This window comes from Bufo gargarizans, chromosome 5, assembly GCF_014858855.1.
Source record: "Bufo gargarizans isolate SCDJY-AF-19 chromosome 5, ASM1485885v1, whole genome shotgun sequence".
NCBI lineage: Eukaryota > Metazoa > Chordata > Amphibia > Anura > Bufonidae > Bufo > Bufo gargarizans.
Genome location: NC_058084.1, coordinates 303,262,065 through 303,284,932, shown reverse-complemented (window position 1 = coordinate 303,284,932; position 22,868 = coordinate 303,262,065). Strand labels below are relative to the sequence as shown.

Below are 22,868 nucleotides of genomic sequence, written 5' to 3'. Positions count from 1 at the left end.
TTGAAATGCAGTTTTTGGACACTCGCATGATCCTGGTAGATGGCAAGTTACAGACAGAACTGTTCACCAAGCCAACTGACAGGAACACGCTATTGACATTTAGCAGCAATCACCCTAGATCTATGGTTAGATCCTTACCGTATTCACAGTTTCTAAGGGCTAGACGTGTAGCCTCAGATCCCGAGGTATTTGATAGTACTTTGGACACATTGATGAACAAGTTTGAGAGGCGAGGTTATCCAACCAAACTACTATAGGAGAAAAAGGAAATAACTAGGAGACTAAATAGGGATGATACACTTAAAACACAACAAGCTAAAGTGGGCAGGATCCCCTTTATTTCGACGCATTCTGAGCAGAGCATAGAAATAGGAAATATTATTCAACGTCATTGGAACATACTGGGGGGTTGCCACAATACAATTGAGCAATTTCATTCTCCGCCTTTAATGTCCTACCGCAGGTCCAGGAGTATTAAGGACCAGCTGGTCAAGGCTGATGTAGGGACCCTAAAAACGGCTAGACAGACGACACTGACAACAAGCAGTGTTGGATGTTTTCCTTGTTTAACATGCGTCAATTGTAAATACATTCTTAAAAAGGTAAAACCTTTGGGCATCCTCAAACTGGGATCGCATATCAGATACGGCATTATCTGACCTGCGATTCCAGCCATGTCATTTACGCGCTTGTATGCCCATGTAATCTGGCATATGTCGGCGAGACGACCACTGACTTAAAGTCATGTCTGAATAACCACGGATTTAGCATAAGGAAAAAACGACTTGATCTACCAGTGTCAAAGCACTTTGTTGATTTCAAACACACAGAGAAAGATCTGAAGTGTTGCATCATTGATTTTGTACCAATGCCGAGGAGAGGTGGCAACAGAACTAATCTTTTTAAAAAGGGAGTTAAAGTGGATCCACACACTGAATTCCCTTAAACCGCACGGTCTGAATGTAGACTACAAAATTGGGGTTGGATAGGTCTGTGGCTTACCCTCTTCCAGCATATTATGATGTCGACTGTACCTGTGTATGTTATGTGATTATTTGTACTGGACAAAACATGTTCTTTATGAATTTTTCAAGTTTTTAATTTTTTACTTTTTCCATTTTTATCATAGATGGTATGCCACGGAGTATGGCGAGAGAAAGTTTGAGGCTGTATTCGTGAATGGCATGCGGTCATAACGTGTAGAGGATGTCTGTTCATCTAATTTTCTTACATCTATTGTCTTTCCGGTTACAATCTGGTATTCACATGGCAGGTGGTTGTGAGGAGAACCCTCCAAAAAAGGTGGTGATAAGTGGGTTAGGATCACAGCTTCAGTGCGACCCTGCACTAACATGTAGGTGCGCAGTTGATCTGTGGTCATGGGTGACGGCTCCACTTCTATTATGTTGCGGTAGCCTTTATGCGATCCCACTCAGCCACTCATTGTTTTGTTATATGGCACGAATATATGTGCAAATACCACCTTGATCCTGAGTGTATCAGATTGAACAGTCATAAATGCGCACGTGCTCGTCAGCAAATGAGTTATTCCCGCACCCAAAATGGCCGACTCGACCTCAGAGTTGTAATGCGCAGTTGCATCATGTCGATCGCGGGGAAATCCGGAAGTACGACCTATACGTCATCCAGACATGCGCAGTTATGCCTCAGGCACGCCATGAATGGCAGCCATTCATCTCCTTACTCCTTCACCCTCCATCTGCAATACCTTCTAGTAAGCACCTGGCACTTTGTATGATTGATCACATTTGGCACTGATAATGATAATCAACACCAATTATATGTTTATGTATGAATTTCTATATAGAATAGAATCATGAGTGCACTTTGTCATCTTGATATGCATTATGTGATCATGAATTATTGATAATCTCAGTTACATGTCATTACTATGTGATTACACTATTTTTTATGATTGTTTATTAATTGTTATGAATTGAACACACTTGTTATGTAAATTGCTACGATTTAGCATGCTGCTATATATTTTGCACTTTGTCTATACACACTGCTTGAGGAAGGCTCCTGTATAGAGCCGAAACGTTGCATGCCTTTTAGGTAAATAAAGTATTTTTGCAATTTTTTTACTTTCTGGAGTGCTGCCCATTTTTATATTTCATTATATATATATTTTTATCACTGCCTTCTTTTGTCGTCTAAGTTAGCGCACAAGCTCTTTTTAGCTTAGTATTTCTGACAATAGGTTAGAATCTCCTCCTTTACAGATTCTAATTTATTCACATAAATAATATAGACTGTTAGACAGCATACATATTCCGACAAACTTCTTTATGACCCTTGATTTAACAGTGCATTAGCATGGTACAAGGAGGTGATGGAGCAGAGCCATCAGTTGATACCACTCCATAAACTGTGTGCTGGCTGTATAATACAACCGATAGTTGGCTGCAACTGCAGATCCCAGTTATAACACCAATCACGGTTGTTTAACCCCTCCTATACTGTGGTCAATTGCTACCTAGCACCTAAGTTATTAGAGGGAGAGGGCTCACTCTGCCTTCCTATCCCGTGACATTGTGTTCACATTGCTCCTCAAAAAATAAAAAATAAAGTGATCAAAAAGTTTAATTTATCACAAAATGGTACCAATAAAAACCTAAAGCAAATCCGGGGAAAGAAAAAAATAAAATAAAAATAAATAAAAAAATTAGACACAGCTCTGTACACAAAAACAAATAAGCTGCCGAATATGGCAATTCATAAAAATCTGTAAAATAAAAACAAAAGGGTAATCACAATCATACTGTCCCACAGAATAATTTCATTATGTAATTTTTAGTGTGTAATGAACACCATATGAACAAAACCTGAAAAAACATGGCACTCAACAATTTTTGTGGATAAAGCAACTTCAGTAGAACATTTGTTATATGGCATTATTGTACGGTTAATACAGCAAGGTTAGTCCCGCAAATTAACTAAATGTATTCTATTTAGGCAATCCATTAGCAAGAGAAGAGAGGTATAATTACCTTCTCCCTGAAGAGAACTGCAGAACACTGAAGAGGAACACCCATCATTTTATGTGGATTCCAGGTCACCGAATTAGCCCTATGGAGGACAAATTACTGTAAATTTATTATTTCACAAAGACTGGCTTTTTTTTTCATTAATTCTTCAGTTTTCAAGCTCTAGGCTTTCAGCAAGTGGATGTCAACAAGATGTTTTCAGAGACAGATGTAAAGAGTCATAGAAATTCAATGAATTTAAGAATAAAAAGAGGTTTGCAATCATGTACACTGTTATTTTAAGAATATCATTAAAAAATAAAAATAAAAACACACCACTGCTGTCCAGTGTCATTTTTTTTCCTCTCAACAAATGAGACAATTATGAACATTTCCCAGAATAGACAGTTAACCTCTTCCTCCCCTGAATAGAAAAGAATCCCCATATATAAAACTCTAGAAATACATTTGGTATGTAATTCTGCCCCCAGTTTCCTTCTCCAGAGTCTAGAGATATGACTACACTACTCACCCAAAAAATTAAGGATATTTGGCTTTCGGGTTAAATTTATAGAAAACGTAAAAAGTTTACGCTACAGTGATATTAGATTATGAGAGGGCACTTAAGTAGAAGCATGCAATGGAGATTTCCTCATTTCAAACAATTTATTGAAACAAAAGCCAATAGTGGTGGGTATACACCCACAAATATGTATGTGAATGTTTCAATAACTTGTCATGTGGCCATGAACATCAATTACAGCTTGACAACGTCTTATGCTGTTCACAAGCCAACTTATTGTCTGCTGAGGCATGGCATCCCCCCCTTCTTGAAGGGTGCCCCCTCAGGTTTAAGCTCAGTGACCACTTCCATCTGAGAAAATTCTGCCTAAATCTTCGAAATAGTGAGGTACTGTTGATTAATTGTTAGGTGTCATCTTTGTCTCATGATGTCAAAATGTGAACAGCATGATAAGGAATGAATGTGTGAATTGATCTGCGATGCAGGTTTTAAATCAGTAGAATGCCAATTTATGTTTTGGCTTTCTACCAGATTTGAATTTGCAATGCACAGGGTGCAATATGCAGACTTGTGGATTTTGCTGCAGATAATGTGTGTAGATTTTGCTGTGGGCACTGCTGCGCAAACATACCCCATGTGGTGTACTGTTAACCCCTTAGTAACCACCTATATGCCTTTTTACTGCAGTCACTAAGGAGCCACTGCCTTTTCATATAAGCCGTGCTCCTGCTCCAACAGCCTGGACTCTCCAGAGTCCCGATCAGGGCTGTTTAACCCCTTACATGCCATGGGCAATGGCGCCCACCACATGTAAGTGTAGACAGAGGGAGTGGACTCCCTCTGTCTCCTATCAGCACCTCACAAATGCAATTGTGTGGTGCAAAGGCTAGCTAGGGCCTGGCATAGGCCCCAAGCCAGCCTCGAGTATTTTCCAGCAGGCTGTGCCTCTCTTGTACAGCCTGCTGGTCAATGTCCGCATAACACTGACATTAAAATGCAATGCACGGGCATCATGGCTAGGCCGCTGAGGGATATTGCCACATAGTTGAAGCGCTCTAGCATCAAGTGACAAATCCACAGCACCATCTCGCTACACGCGTTAAAGCGTAGCAAACTGACCGGGAAACACCTATTAAAGATGGGGAAAGCAAAAATGCAATTACCCAAGATCTCCAACAACCTGAGCAATACTCTGAGAGGGATTGGAGCAAAGATGGCGCCAAGGCACACAAACATGCAGCTTCTCCTACCTCTCACCGAAGCTCCTCAAAGCCGCCAACACCACGATCATGCTCCCCAGCCTCCAATCTGGCACCTCTGCTGTCACCACACTCCTCGATGCCCTTCATGCCTCCAAACCCAGAGGGCGTTAGAATGCAGCAAGAGAACATACAACAGCAACAAGATGGCGGCCGCTCGAGGGAGAACCAAGCATCGCCTTCCTGCAGCCCTCAGAAGCAGAGGCCGTGGCTTGAAAAGCCCACTCTGAACCAGGTTAGTGCACCTATACAGCACTCTACCTCTATGGCACAAATGCCTGAGTCTATTATTGACTTCCTCACTACTGACAAACTGGTGTCAGAAGAAACTCTCAAAAACGTTGCTAGCCCTGAAAACCTCCCTACATACGGATATGGTGCAACTTCTTATTCCTCTATCAAGAACTACTCAAAACCTAGAAGATATGATCATAGATAGAGCACATAGGGGGCCAAAACCACAATTCCTGGATAAAGATATACCCCAGGACACGCTGGCAAGAATGCACTATTTTCACATTAAGGAAGCCTTGATAGCTGCAAGGAAAAGCAAAAACTTGCCGCCCCCCCATACCAGACGGTCAAGTTATATACTGACTTATTAGCAACCACACTCCGCCAGCGTAGATCCTTCATGCCTGTTACAGCAGCATTACGCAGTCATAACATTTCATACAGATGAGGTTATCCGTTAAAATGACTTATCTCCTCAGAAGGAATATAACATGTGGTGAAGTCTTTTGAAGAAGGTAAACGATTACTCCAGGAATGGAATATCCCCATGGAGCAACAGAAAGTCAAAAGAAACCTGAACATTCCACAATTGCGCAAAAAAAACACAGTCACCCGACAGAAGAGGACCCCACAAGAGATGACCACCACTTAGACAACATGCCTACCCGCTTCTACTGGCCTACGTCCCAGGCTACTACATGGAACTGTTCCCCCATGTTACCGTAAGCGGCATCACGCTGTACAGGTTTTCCACTTTTGGTTTATTGTTTAAATATGTTAAATAGCTTTCAGTTTCACTTTCTTATAATACTCTCAGGTACCCACTAATTCAATGGAGATTAAACTGTTGTCACTTAATTGTCAATGGGTTAAATAGCCCTTAGACTAGAGCTCATGCTTGGAGTCAATAAAAGCACATGCAGACGTATTCTGCACGCAGGAGACACACCTGCTGCAAAAAGATGCATGTCTTATAGCCTTGAGAAACGCAATAGCCTTCTCGCTGTTAACCCGAAAGATAGATAGCAAGGGCAGATATGTTATTCTAGTCTGCATTATATAACCTACACACTGGTGAACTTATGTGCCCTTAATATACACCAAACAGCATTTCTTCAAAGGCTTATGAAAAAGGTAAATGGAGTAAAATAGGGAAAACAGATTCTGTGCGGACACTTTAATACTGTGGCCGACCTAACAAATGTCTCTACTAACATGAGCCTGCTGCGAGACAAGCTTGTCAACTTTCATGCAAGCAGAGACTCATGGAAGTGTGGAGGGCTCCACAGTACTGAACGAGACTTCACTTATTTTTCACCTCCACACTCCTCATACTCGCATATTGACTTGTTTCTAGTAGACCGCACCACCCCGTTTCACTTGACATCCACCACAATTGGTCTCAAACAATAGTCAGATCATGCCCCCATGACCTTATCCCTGAAAGGACAATTTAAAGGGCAGTGGACGCATGTCTGGAGGAACAACACATTCATAATGGGACACAATAAATATTCCCATGAAATAACAGATTCCCTGATAGAATATTTAATGCCAACTCTGTGTCAGATACCTACATTGTTTGGCAAGCTCACAAGGCATATGTTAAGGGGGTTATTGATTAAAATAGGCCACCAGCAAAAGAAAGACAGGAAAAGAGACAGACACTACACTCGCTAAGCTGGCCAATCTGGAACGGGTTAACAAGCAGCAACTCGATCGGCAGAAATAGCTGAAAGGGAGAAGCTAACAAAACTTTTATTTAACTATGAGAAAGCCTCATCACGTACAAAAGCCAGATATTATGCCCAAGGAAATAAGTCAGAAAAACTCCAAGCTTTTAAACTTAAAGCAACACATGTCCGATCCCAAATCTCCCATATATTGCACCAAGACACGAATGGGAAGCTCACGGACCCCAGAGATATTGTAGATCAGTTCAGATCTTATTATGAACAGCTTTATAACCTGGGGGACCACATTCCGCTGCCAGAATCCTACCCTAAACTAGTGCAAAACCTCCTGACAAAGGCATCCTTACCTTCTCTTTCTGAAGCCTAATTAACACAGCTCATTAACCCTATCACAGACAAGAATATAGAGTTGGTAATCAAATCTCTCCCCCAAGGCAAGTCTCCTGGACCAGATGGTCTATCAGGGGAATATTCTAAACATTTTACCAAACCGCTACATCCTCCTTTAACTTCTGTATGTCAAAGGGCTGCCAGATGTATACCATTTCCAATTGAAATGCAAACAGCGCTTATAACCCTTTCCAAACCAGGTAAACCCAATAATGTCCCTCAAAACTTTAGACCCATTTCAATGCTTAACTCAGACAAAAATATTCTCCAAACTGATTGCAAACCACCTAGTCCCCTTACTGCCTTCACTCATCAAACCAGACGAAACAGGATTAAGGAACGCCAAGCAGCTGACAATACCAGAAGGCTTCTGTAGCGAAACCAACCTCGCCACTGGGTTTTGGAGGGGCCTGTTTACCAGCCTCTTGCCCCAGGATTATGGGCCCTCATCAGCCAGGCCTCATTTGTTCACAAAGGACTTGGACTAACTTGAACCCCTGGTCCAATTCGTGCCTATTTGGGATGTTAAATGTCTGTGTATTGAAAAGGGTGGGACATTGTATACGTTGAGTAGGGAGGTCTGTTCCATTGTCTCTGTGTATATTGGCGATGTCCTTTGTCCTGAGAGATAATTGAATTACTTCTCGGTTGTCTCCAGGACAGAGAATATTGTGTAGTCGCCTGCCTGTGATGATTGCATCAACCCAGTGTGAAGCAATTCCATCACGGACAGAGGGGAGGATTTTGTGTGGGACTGTCTGAGTGTATTGTACGTGGTTATTCCTTGTTGGAAGATGTGTATAAAATGCTTGTGTCTTAAAATAAAGAGGCAGCTTTATACCTTCATTAAGTTTTGGCTCATGTTTGGAGAATGCGATAACTACAGCCTTGGGGATTGCTATATCATAATACTCCCCCAAGTAGAAGCTCTTGTAAGAGCTTGTGCATGGTTCCAGCTCTCTGGCTGTAGGAGAGGTTCACCCACTGGAAGCTGAAGCCCGGTCTTCGGTCCAGCGTGGGTGGAGGACGGCGAGACCCCAACCAAGCTGCGGTGGTTCGTGGGGTCTGCAGTGCGTACGGTGTCAAGTGGAGTGCTTTGAGTCCTTGGAAAGCACTAGGAGCATCTATCGACGGAGGTACCGGGTCGGGGTGCCAGGAGATCAGTTACAGCTTCAACTATGCAGAATTAAATAAGACCCTACTTCTCGCTGTGACTCTTGACGCCATAACCAATAGGAGAAGGGTGAGAATCCATAATCAATAGGAGAAGGGTGGAAAGTGTATAAGAAGCTTGGAAGCAACACCTCAGACATGCACCTTGACAACCATAAAAAAGTCACACAAATTAGATCAAAACACTAGGAATATACATTGGTACCATGAGAGTCAGTTATTGTTTTACTTTATGTTACTTAATTTTCTCTTAAATACACTCTGATATACCAAGCACCAAGTTTGGCAGCGTCTATGCGGATGCCTTGGTGCGTTGATTTGAGAATGTAAATGGGAGCTGTAACCAAAGTTCGCTCTCCTTTGGCTGAATGCAGAGGAGCAATTTCAATGTACAACAACATGTCTGATTCAACCTGGTGGCTGCTTCCACAAATGCTGTATTTACCTTTGTTGAAAAATTAATAAAAATATTGAAATATAAAATTCTATGCACTATAGGGATAGTGCATTGCATTTTAAAAACAATCAGAATATTGTCTGTTATAGTCCCCTTGTGGGACTATTAAAGGGATTGTCTCAGTTCAGCAAGTAGCATTTATCATGTACAGAAAGGTAATACGAGGCACTTACTAGTGTATTGCGATTGTCCATTTTTCTTTCTGTTCACGTTCTACATTGTTTCCGTGGTAAAGAATACCCTGCAATCCAGCAGTGGTGGTTTGTGCTTGCCCACCATAGGAAAGAGTTCCAGCCTCTGGCAGCCAGGACTATGTGAACACACATAAGCTGGCACTCTTTCCTGTAGTGTGCAAGCGTGGCCACTGCTGCTGGATTGCAGGGTGGCCGTAACCATGAAAACAAGCAGTGTATAATGTGATGAAAAAATTAATCCAGCCAGCAAAGGAAGCAATATGGACAATTCCAATATATTAGTAAGTGGATTGTATTAACTGTCTCTACATGATAAAAGGTATTTGTCTCACTTCAGCAAATGGCATTGAAGTGGTAAAAAAATAAAATACAATACATTAAATAAATATGCTTTTCAATGAAAATAAAATTGCAATAAAATGTTCCCCATATGTTTGGTATCGCCGCATCCATAACGACCCACACTACCAAATATGTAAATATCCCCTACGGTGAACACTGCAAAAAATAAATAGACAGAATTGGTAATCTATTCTTTAGTTGCCACTAAAATAAACATAAGCAATCAAAAACCAAAATTTACCCCAAAATGATCACAATGAAAACATACATACACATATATATATATATATATATATATATATATGTTTTCATTGTGATCATTTTGGGGTAAATTTTGGTTTTTTCATCACATTATACACTGCTTGTTTTCATGGTTACGGCCACCCTGCAATCCAGCAGCAGTGGCCACGCTTGCACACTACAGGAAAGAGTGCCAGCTTATGTGTGTTCACATAGTCCTGGCTGCCAGAGAGGCTGGAACTCTTTAACCCCTTCCCAATTTAGAGCACTGTACCTGTCAATGCCACTCAGTTTTGTCCTGTGCTTTTTTGATAGTAGCAGTCCTCCACCCCATGCAGCCTATAGTAACACAAACATTTCACAAATATAAAAATGAGGCCACAAACAAAACCACCATTTTTTAAAGAAGCACTCCCTCACCTCAATGTACCCTGAATTATTACAGTTTAATTAGAAGGATCTTACATCAACATGCATCCAGAGTCCATGTTTCTGACATATATCAGCTATCTTGACAAAGGGATCAAATGCTCCATACACTGTGGTCCCAGCAGTAGCACTGACATAGAACGGCACATGTCCCTGTAAACAAGAGTGGTTATTCAGAACGGAGTCAAGACAAATGGAATGGATGGAAAGCACTTTCTACCAGAAACTTGGCATGTATTCCCTGGAGTACACACACCATTAGATGATACACTAGGGCACAATCCTATAAGACTTTGCCCATCATCTTAAAGTCATTTTTGATGGAAGTAATCAAATGCAAACTCACAAAGAACTTTGTCCAAATCATATTGTATTAAATGGTACTTAGCTTTATATAGGTATATAGAGCCACAATCTCTGGGGGATTAGGCTCATTGGTTTTAGAAACCATTATGGCTTAACAGTCAAATACTCTTGCAAGATAAAGTCTTATTCAGAACCCTATGGTTATGCACGCTCAGTAAGGAAACAAAGGGTCTTGTAATTGAAATAAAATTAAAAAGGGTACCTAAAGCTATAAACATGTTTCTTTAAAATGTCAAACCCTGTAAAATAATTTTGTAATCTTTTTTATTCTTTTTAATTAATTTTGCAGTCTTACTATCAAAAGGTTCCAAGTTCCACATAGCACAAATGTAATAACATAATAAAATTGATTAATATATCAAACTTATTTAAAGGGAACCTGTCACCAGGATTTTGTGTATAGAGCTGAGGACATGGGTTGCTAGATGGCCGCTAGCACATCTTCAATACCCAGTCCCCATAGCTCTGTGTGCTTTTATTGTGTAAAAAAAAACGATTTGATACATATGCAAATTAACCAGAGATGAGTCCTGTCCCTGACTCATCTCAGGTTAATTTGCATATGTATTAAATCGTTTTTTTTTACACAATAAAAGCACACAGAGCTATGGGGACTGGATATTGCGGATGTGCTAGCGGCCATCTAGCAACCTATGTCCTCAGCTCTATACACAAAATCTCGGTGACAGGTTCCCTTTAAGATGGTTGGTAATCACTTTAAAAGAAAGTTGTTTGATTATTTAGATACACTTTAAGAAGCCTGCACCAATAAATCACTATGAATGACAACTATAGACAAAGAACATGATCACTCAAAAGAATGGCAGTGAAAAGGAAAATAAAGCACTTCATACAGTGATCGCCAATTCCTATCCCCTACCCTCAAATAATCCAGATATATAATTCCTATTTGGAGAGAAGCTACATGTCTCCCACATACCTTATATGGTGTGTAGCCAAATAAGCCCTGTACACGACTGCCACATGCATCCCCTTCCCACATTTAGAATATTCACCTCCCCTGGGTTCCAGTCACCTTCTCTCCCTTCTGTAGCTGGTATGAGAGCAGGAGGCAGCATCATTACTGCCACCTGCTGGCCAAATCATTTAGCCTTTATTAGAACCAAATATTTTATATTTATTTTCAAATAGACACGTTTGCTCCAGGGAGTTTGTTCCAAGCCTCAAATACTCCTTAATGGTACATAAATCCAGTTGGCCTCAGTAGACCAGCAATTAAGCGATTAGGGATTAGGCAGACCTATTTGCTTACGCCAGAAGCAAAAGAGGGGCACCAAGGGTTAAAACAAGCTATCATATCTGTGCCATGCATGGGAATAATCAAATTATGAGCTCGATTTCAACCTATTTTGTCATCATGAAAGTACTAGACATGCCGAAGGAGTTTTGACTCAGATACATAGGGGTAAACACCACCCACTAGGCTACTACTCAGTACAACTAGATGTAGTTGCTAGGGGCGCCCCCTCTTTAGTGTGGGCAGTTGCAGCCTGTGCACTTCTGACTGAAAAAGTTGCCGACATAGTTCTGGATCATACACAATTTATTTGCCTTATGCAGTCCAGGAACTATTGTCACAGGCAAAGATTCCACATTTTTTCAATGATAAGCCTAACAAAATATGAAGTGACACTTCTTACCCCACCTAACATAACAATCAAAAGATATACAATTCTGAATCCAGCTAGCTTACTTCCAGAGACAGATCAGGTAGAACAGGATGATACAATAAGTAATGAGCACTCACTGAGGCATGTATAATGGCTGACGATCAGACTGTAAACATTTAAACTGACTCCCGATATGCTTTTGGCATAGCACATGACTATGGTCCCACCTGGAGAAGCAGAGACTTTGTGGGGTCCTCGGGTAGACCTGCTAAATCTGTAGCTCAATTGTTCAGAGAATCTGTAGCTCAATTGTTCAAACAAGGGAGGCTGAAGGAAACCATAGGGCAGATGCTGCTGCCAAGCAGGCTGCTCTGTTTCTTCCTCCCGTGATGGGACATACTGTAGACATAGTTTCACTAACAGGGGAAATTGATCTTCTCCTCCTCCAGAAGTTACAGTAACAAGTTCCAAAATCAGAAGAGGAAGATTGGGTAGAAGAAAGGCCGAGAACAATAAGGAAGGTTTGTATGCAATAGATGCCAAACTTGGTCTTCCCAGTGTACTATACCCCATGATGTGTGCCCTTTCACATGGCCTTACCCACCAGTCCAAGGAAGGTTTGGCAAGTCAAGGTCAGGTGGCCCCGGGGTTCAACAATACCGCTGCCAAGTATGTCCAAGGGTGCATGGTCTGTGCTGTGAACTCACAGCATACCAGACGCCCCACGTGCTGGGGAACGAGCAGCTTCTTCTGTGATCCACCAAATTTGATAAAAGGGGTCATGCACCCCGAAATGCATTCTGATTAAATCGAATTCTTTCTGATCATTGGTTGAGGATTTGCGCCCTTCACTTTGTCCATTCTTCTTGGACTTCCTTGGTCCAGCAAACCTTCAGCTCTTGCCATAACATAGGAAGGATTGTCAAGGTGCCCTCCAAAGCCACTATACCCTTTTCAGTGACTGCAGATTGACTTCATTCAACTTCCAAAGGTAGGCACATATGAACATGTTCTGGTATGTGTAGACCTTTTTTCAGGATGGCCAGAAGCTTGGCCTACAACCAAAGCGAGTGCAAAAACAGTATGTAACTTATGTCTGAGGTGGTATGCAGATTTGGGGTTCCTGAGGTGATTGAAAGTGGAACTTATTTCACATCAGAAGTGTTACAAGAGATACTTAATGCTCTAAGTATAGAGCAGGCATTCCACACACCTCATGGGCCACAAAGTAGCTGAATGGTAGAATGCATGAATAGGACTTTCAAAAATGCAAAAACCCATGGCAGAGACTGGTAAGCCATGGACAGAATGTTTGCCTATAGCATTGTACAGTGTCAGGGTGACTCCTCAAAAAACAAACAGTTAAGTCTTTGAGATATTTTTTAGCACTGCGCCAGAGAGAGGTCTGTACTTAACTCAGCAGCTCTAGACCATTTATTTAATTTTGACACAATATGTAGGAGCTTTGCATATTAGTTTACAGCAGGTTCATAATTGTGTTCTCAGTTCTATTCCAGATGCCTCTTTGCTGGAAGGGACTCATTCAGTGAACCCTGGAGACTGGGTTACTGTAAAAAGACATGCAAGAAAGACACTAGACCCTCCATTTGATGGTCCATTTCAAGTCCAGCTGACTACACCAACCTCTGTGAAGCTGGAAGGGAAACCCACTTGGATACACGCTTCCCACTGCAAGAAGTTAATCAAACCAAGAGTTTTGGAAAGTATTTGTTCTTAAGTATTGTAATATATTACACATGCAAGACATCTGGTGATGACAATAGCGAGTGGGAAAGGGTCAATTACTCTTACCAATAATTGGATTTTCCAATAGCCTCCCCAATGGCACTCAACAGAAGAGTGTCCACGCCCCCTGGACAGGAAACACGGAAGCTGAAGTTTAAAAGGCCTCCTCTCCTTACCAAAGTCAGTAAATAAAGTACACAGTAGAGATGCCAAACAAAAAAAATGAACATATATCGATTCATATACAAAAATCAAAGAGACTGAATCTTCAGAGAAAATTTTGTATAAAAAAGGTAGGGAAAATACCAGTGCTGTTAGGGAGGCTATTGGAAATCCAAAATTACAGATAAGATCAATGAACCCTTTTCCTGGCGACTAACGGCACCAGGAGGATTTGCAGAGAAATAAACTATTGGGGGGGGGGGGGGACAACTACTGCAGAAAGGATTCTGCGTTTAAAAGAGAGGTCCTGGTTATGGACCACGTCCAATCTATAATGCTTAAAAAGTCATCGGATTTGCCCAAGATAGAGGCAGATTCAACCCAGGAAGCTGACACGACTCTTGTTGAGTGGGCTTTAAGGCCTGCTGGGGGATCTTGATTCCACCGAGTATAACAAAGTGATAGTGTCTCTGATCCATCTGGCGACTGAAGCTTTACTGGCTGCCTGACCTTTATTAGGTCCCTGGAACTGGACAAGGAGATGGTCCGAATTCCTGAACTTCTCAGAATACCTTAGATAGATGTAAGGTGGTGCATTCTGGGCTAAGTTATGAAACTTTCTCTTGATCTGATGAAGGATTGGGGCAAAACAATGGTAAGGCAATTTCTAGGTAACAGTAGAAACTAGATACTACCTTTGGGAGAAAGGACGGGCAGTGCTTCAGTATAATGCGATCATCCAAAATCTGGCGATAAGGAGAACAGGAGAAGGCCTGGATTTCCCCAATTCTTCTGGCTGTAGTGATGGCGAGAAGGAAGGTGGTCTTCAGAGTTAGAAGTTTCAGAGAGATTTCCTCAATGGGCTCGAAAGGAGGATTCATCAAGACCGAGAGGACTAAATTTAAGTCCCAGGGAGGGATAGAAGTACAGATGGAAGGGGAAGTCTGATTGCCCCCTTAATAAATCATTTGACTAAAGGGATGTTCTGAGAGTTTAGTTTAGTAGGTTCATTGTAGGGCTGCGAGGGCCAATTAGGGACATTAAGGAATATCTCCACTTGATCCCTTTTACAGTATCCTTCAACTGCTGCAACGGACCACCCTGTTTGGCAAGACCGAAGCAAAGAGGTGTCCCGAGTATCTAATCTCTGTACGGTAGGACACCTGGTTTTCTCAAGCGGTGCCGCCATGCACCTTATGCTGTGGGTGCATCTGTGTATACCGTGTCACACGGATTTCCTTGCACAGATGTCATTTTTGTGTTTTGTTTGTCGCTGTGCATATTGTTTGTGTTGTGAATTACCTGTCGTTGTATTGTACGTCTGCTATTGATGTATGAGATGTTGGCGCATTTATATGCCATCATCCCAACTATCTTGTGGCTTGGGTACTAATATATATTGTGTTAGTTACCTTCATGCCTTAGGGTACTAGTGTACTAGTACACCTGTTACCTTTGTGTCTGACATCATTTGCATCATTGTGGACACTTTGTTACTGCTTTCAGTAAACGTCCTGCCTGAGTGTGGGACACTGAGCGGTTTTTGATTACTTACTATTTCCAATTTGAGGGACAAATCTAATTTATTTTATAATGCTATAATAAAAGCTAAGTATTAATTAATCCAGATCACTAAAATATGACTTCTATCCAAGAAGACCCCTATATCTGGACCTTAAGGGTGGAAGGTTTGAGACTAGAGTTGAGCGAACACCTGGATGTTCGGGTTCGAGAAGTTCGGCCGAACTTCCCGGAAATGTTCGGGTTCGGGATCCGAACCCGACCTTCGGGTCCCCATTGACTTCAATGGGGTTCGGGACGAACTTTTCGGCACTAAAAAGGCTGTAAAACAGCCCAGGAAAGGGCTAGAGGGCTGCAAAAGGCAGCAACATGTAGGTAAATCCCCTGCAAACAAATGTGGATAGGGAAATGAATAAAAATAAAAATAAAATAAATAAAAATTAACCAATATCAATTGGAGAGGTCCCATAGCAGAGAATCTGGCTTCACGTCACCCACCACTGTAACAGTCCATTGTCAGATATTTAGGCCCAGGCACCCAGGCAGAGGAGAGAGGTCCCATAACAGAATTTGGCGTCATGTCAGCAGAGAATCAGTCTTCATGTCATAGCAGAGAATCATGCTTCACGTCACCCAACATTGGAACAGTCCATTGTCATATTTAGGCCCCGGCACCCAGACAGAGGAGAGGTTCATTCAACTTTGGGTTGCCCCGCAATATAATGGTAAAATGAAAATAAAAATAGGATTGAATGAGGAAGTGCCCTGGAGTACAATAATATATGGTTAAGGGGAGGTAGTTAAATGTCTTATCTGCACAAGGGATGGACAGGTCCTGTGGGATCCATGCCTGGTTCATTTTTATGAACGTCAGCTTGTCCACATTGGCTGTAGACAGGCGGCTGCATTTGTCCGTAATGACGCCCCCTGCCGTGCTGAATACACGTTCAGACAAAATGCTGGCCGCCGGGCAGGCCAGCACCTCCAAGGCATAAAAGGCTAGCTCTGGCCACGTGGACAATTTAGAGACCCAGAAGTTGAATGGGGCCGAACCATCAGTCAGTACGTGGAGGGGTGTGCACACGTACTGTTCCACCATGTTAGTGAAATGTTGCCTCCTGCTAACACGTTGCGTATCAGGTGGTGGTGCAGTTAGCTGTGGCATGTTGACAAAAGTTTTCCACATCTCTGCCATGCTAACCCTGCCCTCAGAGGAGCTGGCCATGACACAGCTGCCTTGGCAACCTCTTGCTCCTCCTCTGCCTTGGCCTTGGGCTTCCACTTGTTCCCCTGTGACATTTGGGAATGCTCTCAGTAGCGCATCTACCAACGTGCGCTTGTACTCGCGCATCTTCCTATCACGCTCCAGTGCAGGAAGTAAGGTGGGCACATTGTCTTTGTACCGTGGATCCAGCAGGGTGGCAACCCAGTAGTCCGTACACGTTAAAATGTGGGCAACTCTGCTGTCGTTGCGCAGGCACTGCAGCATGTAGTCGCTCATGTGTGCCAGGCTGCCCAGAGGTAAGGACAAGCTGTCCTCTGTGGGAGGCGTATCATCATCGTCCTGCGTTTCCCCCCAGCCACGCACCAGTGATGGGCCCGAGCTGCATTGGGTGCCACCCCGCTGTGAACATGCTTCATCCTCATCCTCCTCCTCCTCATCCTCAGTCCTCCAGTAGTGGGCCCTGGCTGGCCACATTTGTACCTGGCCTCTGCTGTTGCAAAAAACCTCCCTCAGAGTCACTTCGAAGAGACTGGCCTGAAAGTGCTGCTAAAAATGACCCCTCTTCCTCCTCCTCCTCCTCCTCCTCCTGGGCCACCTCCTCTTCCATCATCGCCCTAAGTGTTTTCTCAAGGAGACATAGAAGTGGTATTGTAACGCTGATAATGGCGTCATCGCCACTGGCCATGTTGGTGGAGTACTTGAAACAGCGCAACAAGGCACACAAGTCACTGGTGGTGAAGTGGTGCTGTTCCTCAGTGCGACTGACCCGTGCGTGCTGCAGCTGAAACTCCACTATGGCCTGCTGCTGCTCGCAGTCTGTCCAGCATGTGCAAGGTGGAGTTCCACCTGGTGGGCACATCGCCTATGAGGTGGTGAGCAGGAAGGCCGAAGTTACGCTGTAGTGCAGACAGGCGAGCAGCGGCAGGATGTGAACGCCGGAAGCGCGAACAGACGGCCCGCACTTTATGCAGCAGCTCTAACATGTCGGGGTAGTTGTGAATGAACTTCTGCACCACCAAATTCAGCACATGCGCCAGGCAAGGGATGTGCGTCAAACCGGCTATTCCCAGAGCTGCAACAAGATTTCGCCCATTATCGCACACCACCAGGCCTGGGCTTGAGGCTCACCGGCAGCAACCACTCGTCGGTCTGTTGTTCTATACCCCGCCACAACTCGTGTGGTGTGGGGCCTGTCCCCCAAACATATGAGTTTCAGAATGGCCTGCTGACGTTTACCCCGGGCTGTGCTGAAGTTGGTGGTGAAGGTGTGTGGCTGACTGAATGAGCAGGTGGAAGAAGAGGAAGAGGAAGCTGAGTAGGAGGAGGTGGCAACAGGAGGCAAAGAATGTTGCCCTGCGATCCTTGGCGGCGGAAGGACGTGCGCCAAACAGCTCTCCGCCTGGGGCCCAGCCGCCACTACATTTACCCAGTGTGCAGTTAGGGAGATATAGCATCCCTGGCCGTGCTTACTGGTCCACGTATCTGTGGTTAGGTGGACCTTGCCACAGATGGCGTTGCGCAGTGCACACTTGATTTTATCGGATACTTGGTTGTGCAGGGAAGGCACAGCTCTCTTGGAGAAGTAGTGCCGGCTGGGAACAACATACTGTGGGACAGCAAGCAACATGATCTGTTTGAAGCTGTGTCCACCAGCCTAAATGACAGCATTTCATAGGCCAGTAGTTTAGAAATGCTGGCATTCAGGGCCAGGGATCGAGGGTGGCTAGGTGGGAATTTACGCTTTCTCAAATATTTGTGAGATGGAGAGCGGAACGCTGCCGTGTGACATGGTTGAGATGCTTGGTGACGCAGGTGGTGGTGTTGGTGGTACATCCCATGTTTGCTGGGTGGCAGGTGCCAACGTTCCTCCAGAGGCAGAGGAAGAGGCCGAGGCGGCGGCAGCAGCAGCAGAAGAGGTAGCAGGGGGAGCCTGAGTGACTGCCAGGGAAGTGCCATGCCAGGGAACTCCTTGAAGCTGCCTTTGGGGTGCTCGGTCCCAGATGGCGGCGGTCAGTAGCAGGCGGAATCTCTTGGCGGCGGGTGTTCTGCTTTTGCCCACTGCTCCTTTTTTTGCTACGCTGTTGGCTCTGTCTCACCACTGCCTCTTCCTCCGAGCTGTGAAAGTCAGTGGCACGACCTTCATTCCATGTGGGGTCTAGGACCTCATCGTCCCCTGCATAGTCTTCCACCCAGTCTTGATCCCTGACCTCCTGTTCAGTCTGCACATTGCAGAAAGACGCAGCAGTTGGCACCTGTGTTTCGTCATCATCAGAGACGTGCCGAGGTGGTATTCCCATGTCCTCATCAGGAAACATAAGTGGTTGTGCGTCAGTGCATTCTATGTCTTCCACCGCTGGGGAAGGGCTAGGTGGATGCCCTTGGGAAACCCTGCCAGCAGAGTCTTCAAACAGCATAAGAGACTGCTGCATAACTTGAGGCTCAGACAGTTTCCATGGTATGCATGGGGTGATGTGACAGACTGATGGGCTTAGTTTTCAGGTGCCATCTGTGCGCTTTCTGCAGACGACTGGGTGGGAGATAATGTGAACGTGCTGAATCCACTGTCGGCCACCCAATTGACTAATGCCTGTACCTGCTCAGTCCTTACCATCCTTAGAACGGCATTGGGCCCCACCAAATATCGCTGTAAATTATGGCGGCTACTGGGACCTGAGGTAGTTGGTACACTAGGACGTGTGGCTGTGGCAGAATAGCCACGTCCTCTCCCAGCACCAGAGGGTCCACTAAGACCACCACGACCATGTCCGCCTCCCTTACTAGATGTTTTCCTCATTGTTACCGTTCACCACAATAACAAAAATATTATTTGGCCCAGTGTATTGAATTCAAATTCAGGCTTTGTTAAAAAAAAAAAAAAAAAAAAACACTATCTGGCTATCTATTTAGGTACCGTATTACACTTTTGAAGGCACAGCAGTAATGACAGATTTAGCTGAATATAAATTTGAGGCCTAGTATTTAGGCGCTGGATGACAGGTATACGTTTACGGACAGAATTAGACTTGGAATTGCACAGTAGCGTGTGTGTGAAGTTATTGAGAATGACCCTATCTGCACCTTGAATCTTATATACCATTTTAATGAATAGATTTAAAGTAGCCCTGATACAGCAGAAACCACTAATTAAGGAAATTGCTGTATTTCACCCCTCAATAAAATAGCAAGCACAGCCAAGCCCCTGATGTAGGATATAGCAAAAAAATAACCACACTATTGATGGTTAAATGTACTTGGTGGCAGCTTGTGCTGGCGCACCACAAGACACAAAATGGCCGCCGATCACCCCAGAAAAAAAGTGACTGAAAAACGCTCTGGGCAGCCTAAAAACAGTGAGCAATTGAATAGCAGCAGTTCAATGATCCACAGCTGTAGATCGATCACTGAATTAAGTCTTTTGGAGGAGTTAATCACTGCCTAATCTCGCCCCAACGTCGCAGCTGCAACCTCTCCCTACACTGATCAGAGCAGAGTGACATGTGGCGCTACGTGACCCTAGCTTAAATAGAGGCTGGGTCACATGCTGCACTGGCCAATCACAGCCATGCCAATAGTAGGCATGGCTGTGACGGCCTCTTGGGGCAAGTAGTATGATGCTTGTTTGGCTGCTTTGCAGCCTTTCAAAAAGCGCCAAGAAAGCAACGAACACCGAACCCGAACTTTTACGAAAATGTTCGGGTTCGGGTCCGTGTCACAGACACCCCAAAATTCGGTACGAACCCGAACTATACAGTTCGGGTTCGCTCATCCCTATTTGAGACCTCTCTCCAGGCCTGTCTGTAGAAAATCTAGAATATTGGGGATATTCTCCAAGGCTTCCTGGTGAACTTCATATACAGCAAATAGCAAAAAAAGCCTTCCATGCCCTGAGGTATATTTTGGAGGTTATCTTCTTCCTACTTTTCAGTAAGGGGGATATTACAGTTTCAGAGAGTCCTTTCTTCTTCAGACTTAGCTGCTCAATTTCCAGGCCGTCACCCTCAGATGAGAGACTTCTGGATGAGGGACCTGACCTTGATGTAAGAGACCTGGACTCACAGGAAGAGTCCAGGATATTCCGGATGACAGACTTAGAAAAAGCAAAAACCAGGCCCTTCTGGGCCCGTAAAGAGCAATCATAATTGCTTGTGCTTTCTCTTCTGCCACCTTCATCAGGGTTCTTGGGATGAGGCTGAAGGGGGGGGGGGGGCAAATGCGTACAAGAGCCCCTTAGACCAAGGGCAAGATAGAACAACTAAGATGTCCGGATGATCCCGAGAAGATAGGGAACAAAACCCTGCCACCTTTCAGTTGGCTCGGTTTGCGAACATATCCATGATAGACATGCCTCATTTCTCCACGATATGATGAAATACCTTTGTGTTTAAAAGACCACTCGCCTTCCATCAGAGTTTGTCTGCTGAGGAAGTCTGCTACTAAATTGCTTCTCCATTTCAGGTGAGATTGGATTTCCTGAAACTTATCACCCATCCTAGTTCTGAGAAGGTAGTTTGAACAATGCTTAGATGGGACATGAGTCTTCGGAGTCTGCTGCAATAAAAAAAAAAAATAATAGTCCAAGTATGGGACTATTAGGATACCTTGCAGATGTAAATGAGCCTTTACCTCTGCGATAACTTTTGCAAAAATTCTTGGGGGCAGATGCTAAGCCAAAGGGGAGAGCCTGAAATTGGAAGTGACTGAGGTGGCCTCTTAAGAAGACTGCAATTCTGAGGAATTTCTGATGGTCTCTGGATATGGGCACATGGTAATAGGCATTTTGCAAGCCCATAGTTACCATGTAACAAAACTGAGGCAGAAGATTTTATGTCGATCTGATGGTTTCCATTTTTAACCTTTTGTAGGTCAAGGATCGGTTTAGATTTTTTAGGTTTATGATCAGTCTGAAGGAGCCTCCTGGTTTCTGGAACAAAAATACTGGGGAATAAAAACCTTGTTGAGGTTGGTGCTCTGGAACAGGAAACAGGACTTTTTGGGATCAGGCTTATTTCAAATTCCAGACAGTTCTTCTTTCCTGGGTAATGTTTTGTTTATAACGAAAGATGTCGTGGGTAAGAATCAAATTCTAGTTTGAATCCTTCTGAATGGCGGCAAGTATCCAAATGGAGAGGTTCCCATTCTTTCCCAGCTTGGAGCAACATTTTTTACTCTTTCCCCCACCTGACCCCTGGAGTCCTTTGGAGGGTTTTGATGACTTATCTGGATTGAAAAGGAAACCTTTGCCTCTACCTTTCGAAGCCTGCCATCTTCCCGAGAATTCTTTCCTTCTCTGGGCCCTCTGGACCTGTTTTAGGAACGAAAGGGCCATCTTTGGTGAAAATATTTCAGCTCCGATGGGAAACCTTTTTTCCTATCGGACGCATTTTCTAATATGTCGTCCAAGACTTAGCCAAAATGTCTATCCCCCTCGCAAGGGATCGACCAAAGGCGGTTCTTCGAACCTGTATCTCCAGGATCGGAGCCACACGGCTCTGCAGGTGGCGTTCGATATGGCTACTGATCTTGCAGAAAGCTTCACCAAGTCTGCTGAGGCATCCACTAAAAAAACTTAAAGCTTAAGGACTGACGGGGATGCCAGGATCTCTTCTCTTGGAGTACCTGCTGCCAAATGACCTTCTAGTTGAGATAACCACACAGATAAGGATCCTGCAGTACAAGTAGCTGAAATACTAGGCCTGAACATGGCTGTATTAGTCTCCCAGGCTCTTTTCAGCAGGCTCATTTTTTATCCATCGGGTCCCGGAGTAGACCTATGTCTTCAAACGCGACCGATGACTTCTTTGAAATCCGAGCCACCGGTGCATCCATTTTTGGGGGGGTCTTGTCCCAGAATCCAGAATTAGACTCTGCAAACGGGTATTTTCTTTTAGAAGAACCTTAAAATAGGCGTACTTTTTCAGGATCCTTCCACTCTGGATATGAGTGATTTTATATTATTGTGGATTGGAAACACCCGTCTTTTCCTCTCCCCCAGACCCTGGAACATCTGGTCTTAAAAGGATACGCTTTCTTTGGTATCTTCCAGGTTCATAGTGGCCCTTATAGTTTTCAAGAGACCCTGGGTGTCTTCTGGGAGAAATAATGGTCTGCCCAGCTTCTCTTCTGAGGAGTCAGAATTGTTACTGGAGGTAATCTCTCATTCATCTAACGCCAGCCCATATGACAGGGAGCTAAGAGATCTATGAGAAGTAGAGGCTGTGGAAATGAAGGCGGCATAGAATCCAAAATAGATGGGGATTCTTCGGACACAATCTTTTCTGTACACTTTGTACAT

General features: G+C 43.9%; 1 protein-coding gene across 1 annotated transcript in view; it reads right to left on the bottom strand.

Annotated features, from left to right (window-relative positions):
• LOC122937880 (glutamate decarboxylase 1-like) overlaps nucleotides 1-22,868 on the bottom strand; it is a 215,543-nt gene that overhangs the window by 56,417 nt on the left and 136,258 nt on the right. Inside the window, exons 9-11 of the mRNA XM_044293041.1 lie at nucleotides 9,962-10,078; nucleotides 9,771-9,835; nucleotides 3,015-3,093 (exon numbers count right to left, since the gene is read on the bottom strand). Of these exons, the coding sequence (XP_044148976.1) occupies nucleotides 3,015-3,093; nucleotides 9,771-9,835; nucleotides 9,962-10,078 (261 nt within the window). The remainder of the gene's footprint in view (nucleotides 1-3,014; nucleotides 3,094-9,770; nucleotides 9,836-9,961; nucleotides 10,079-22,868) is intronic.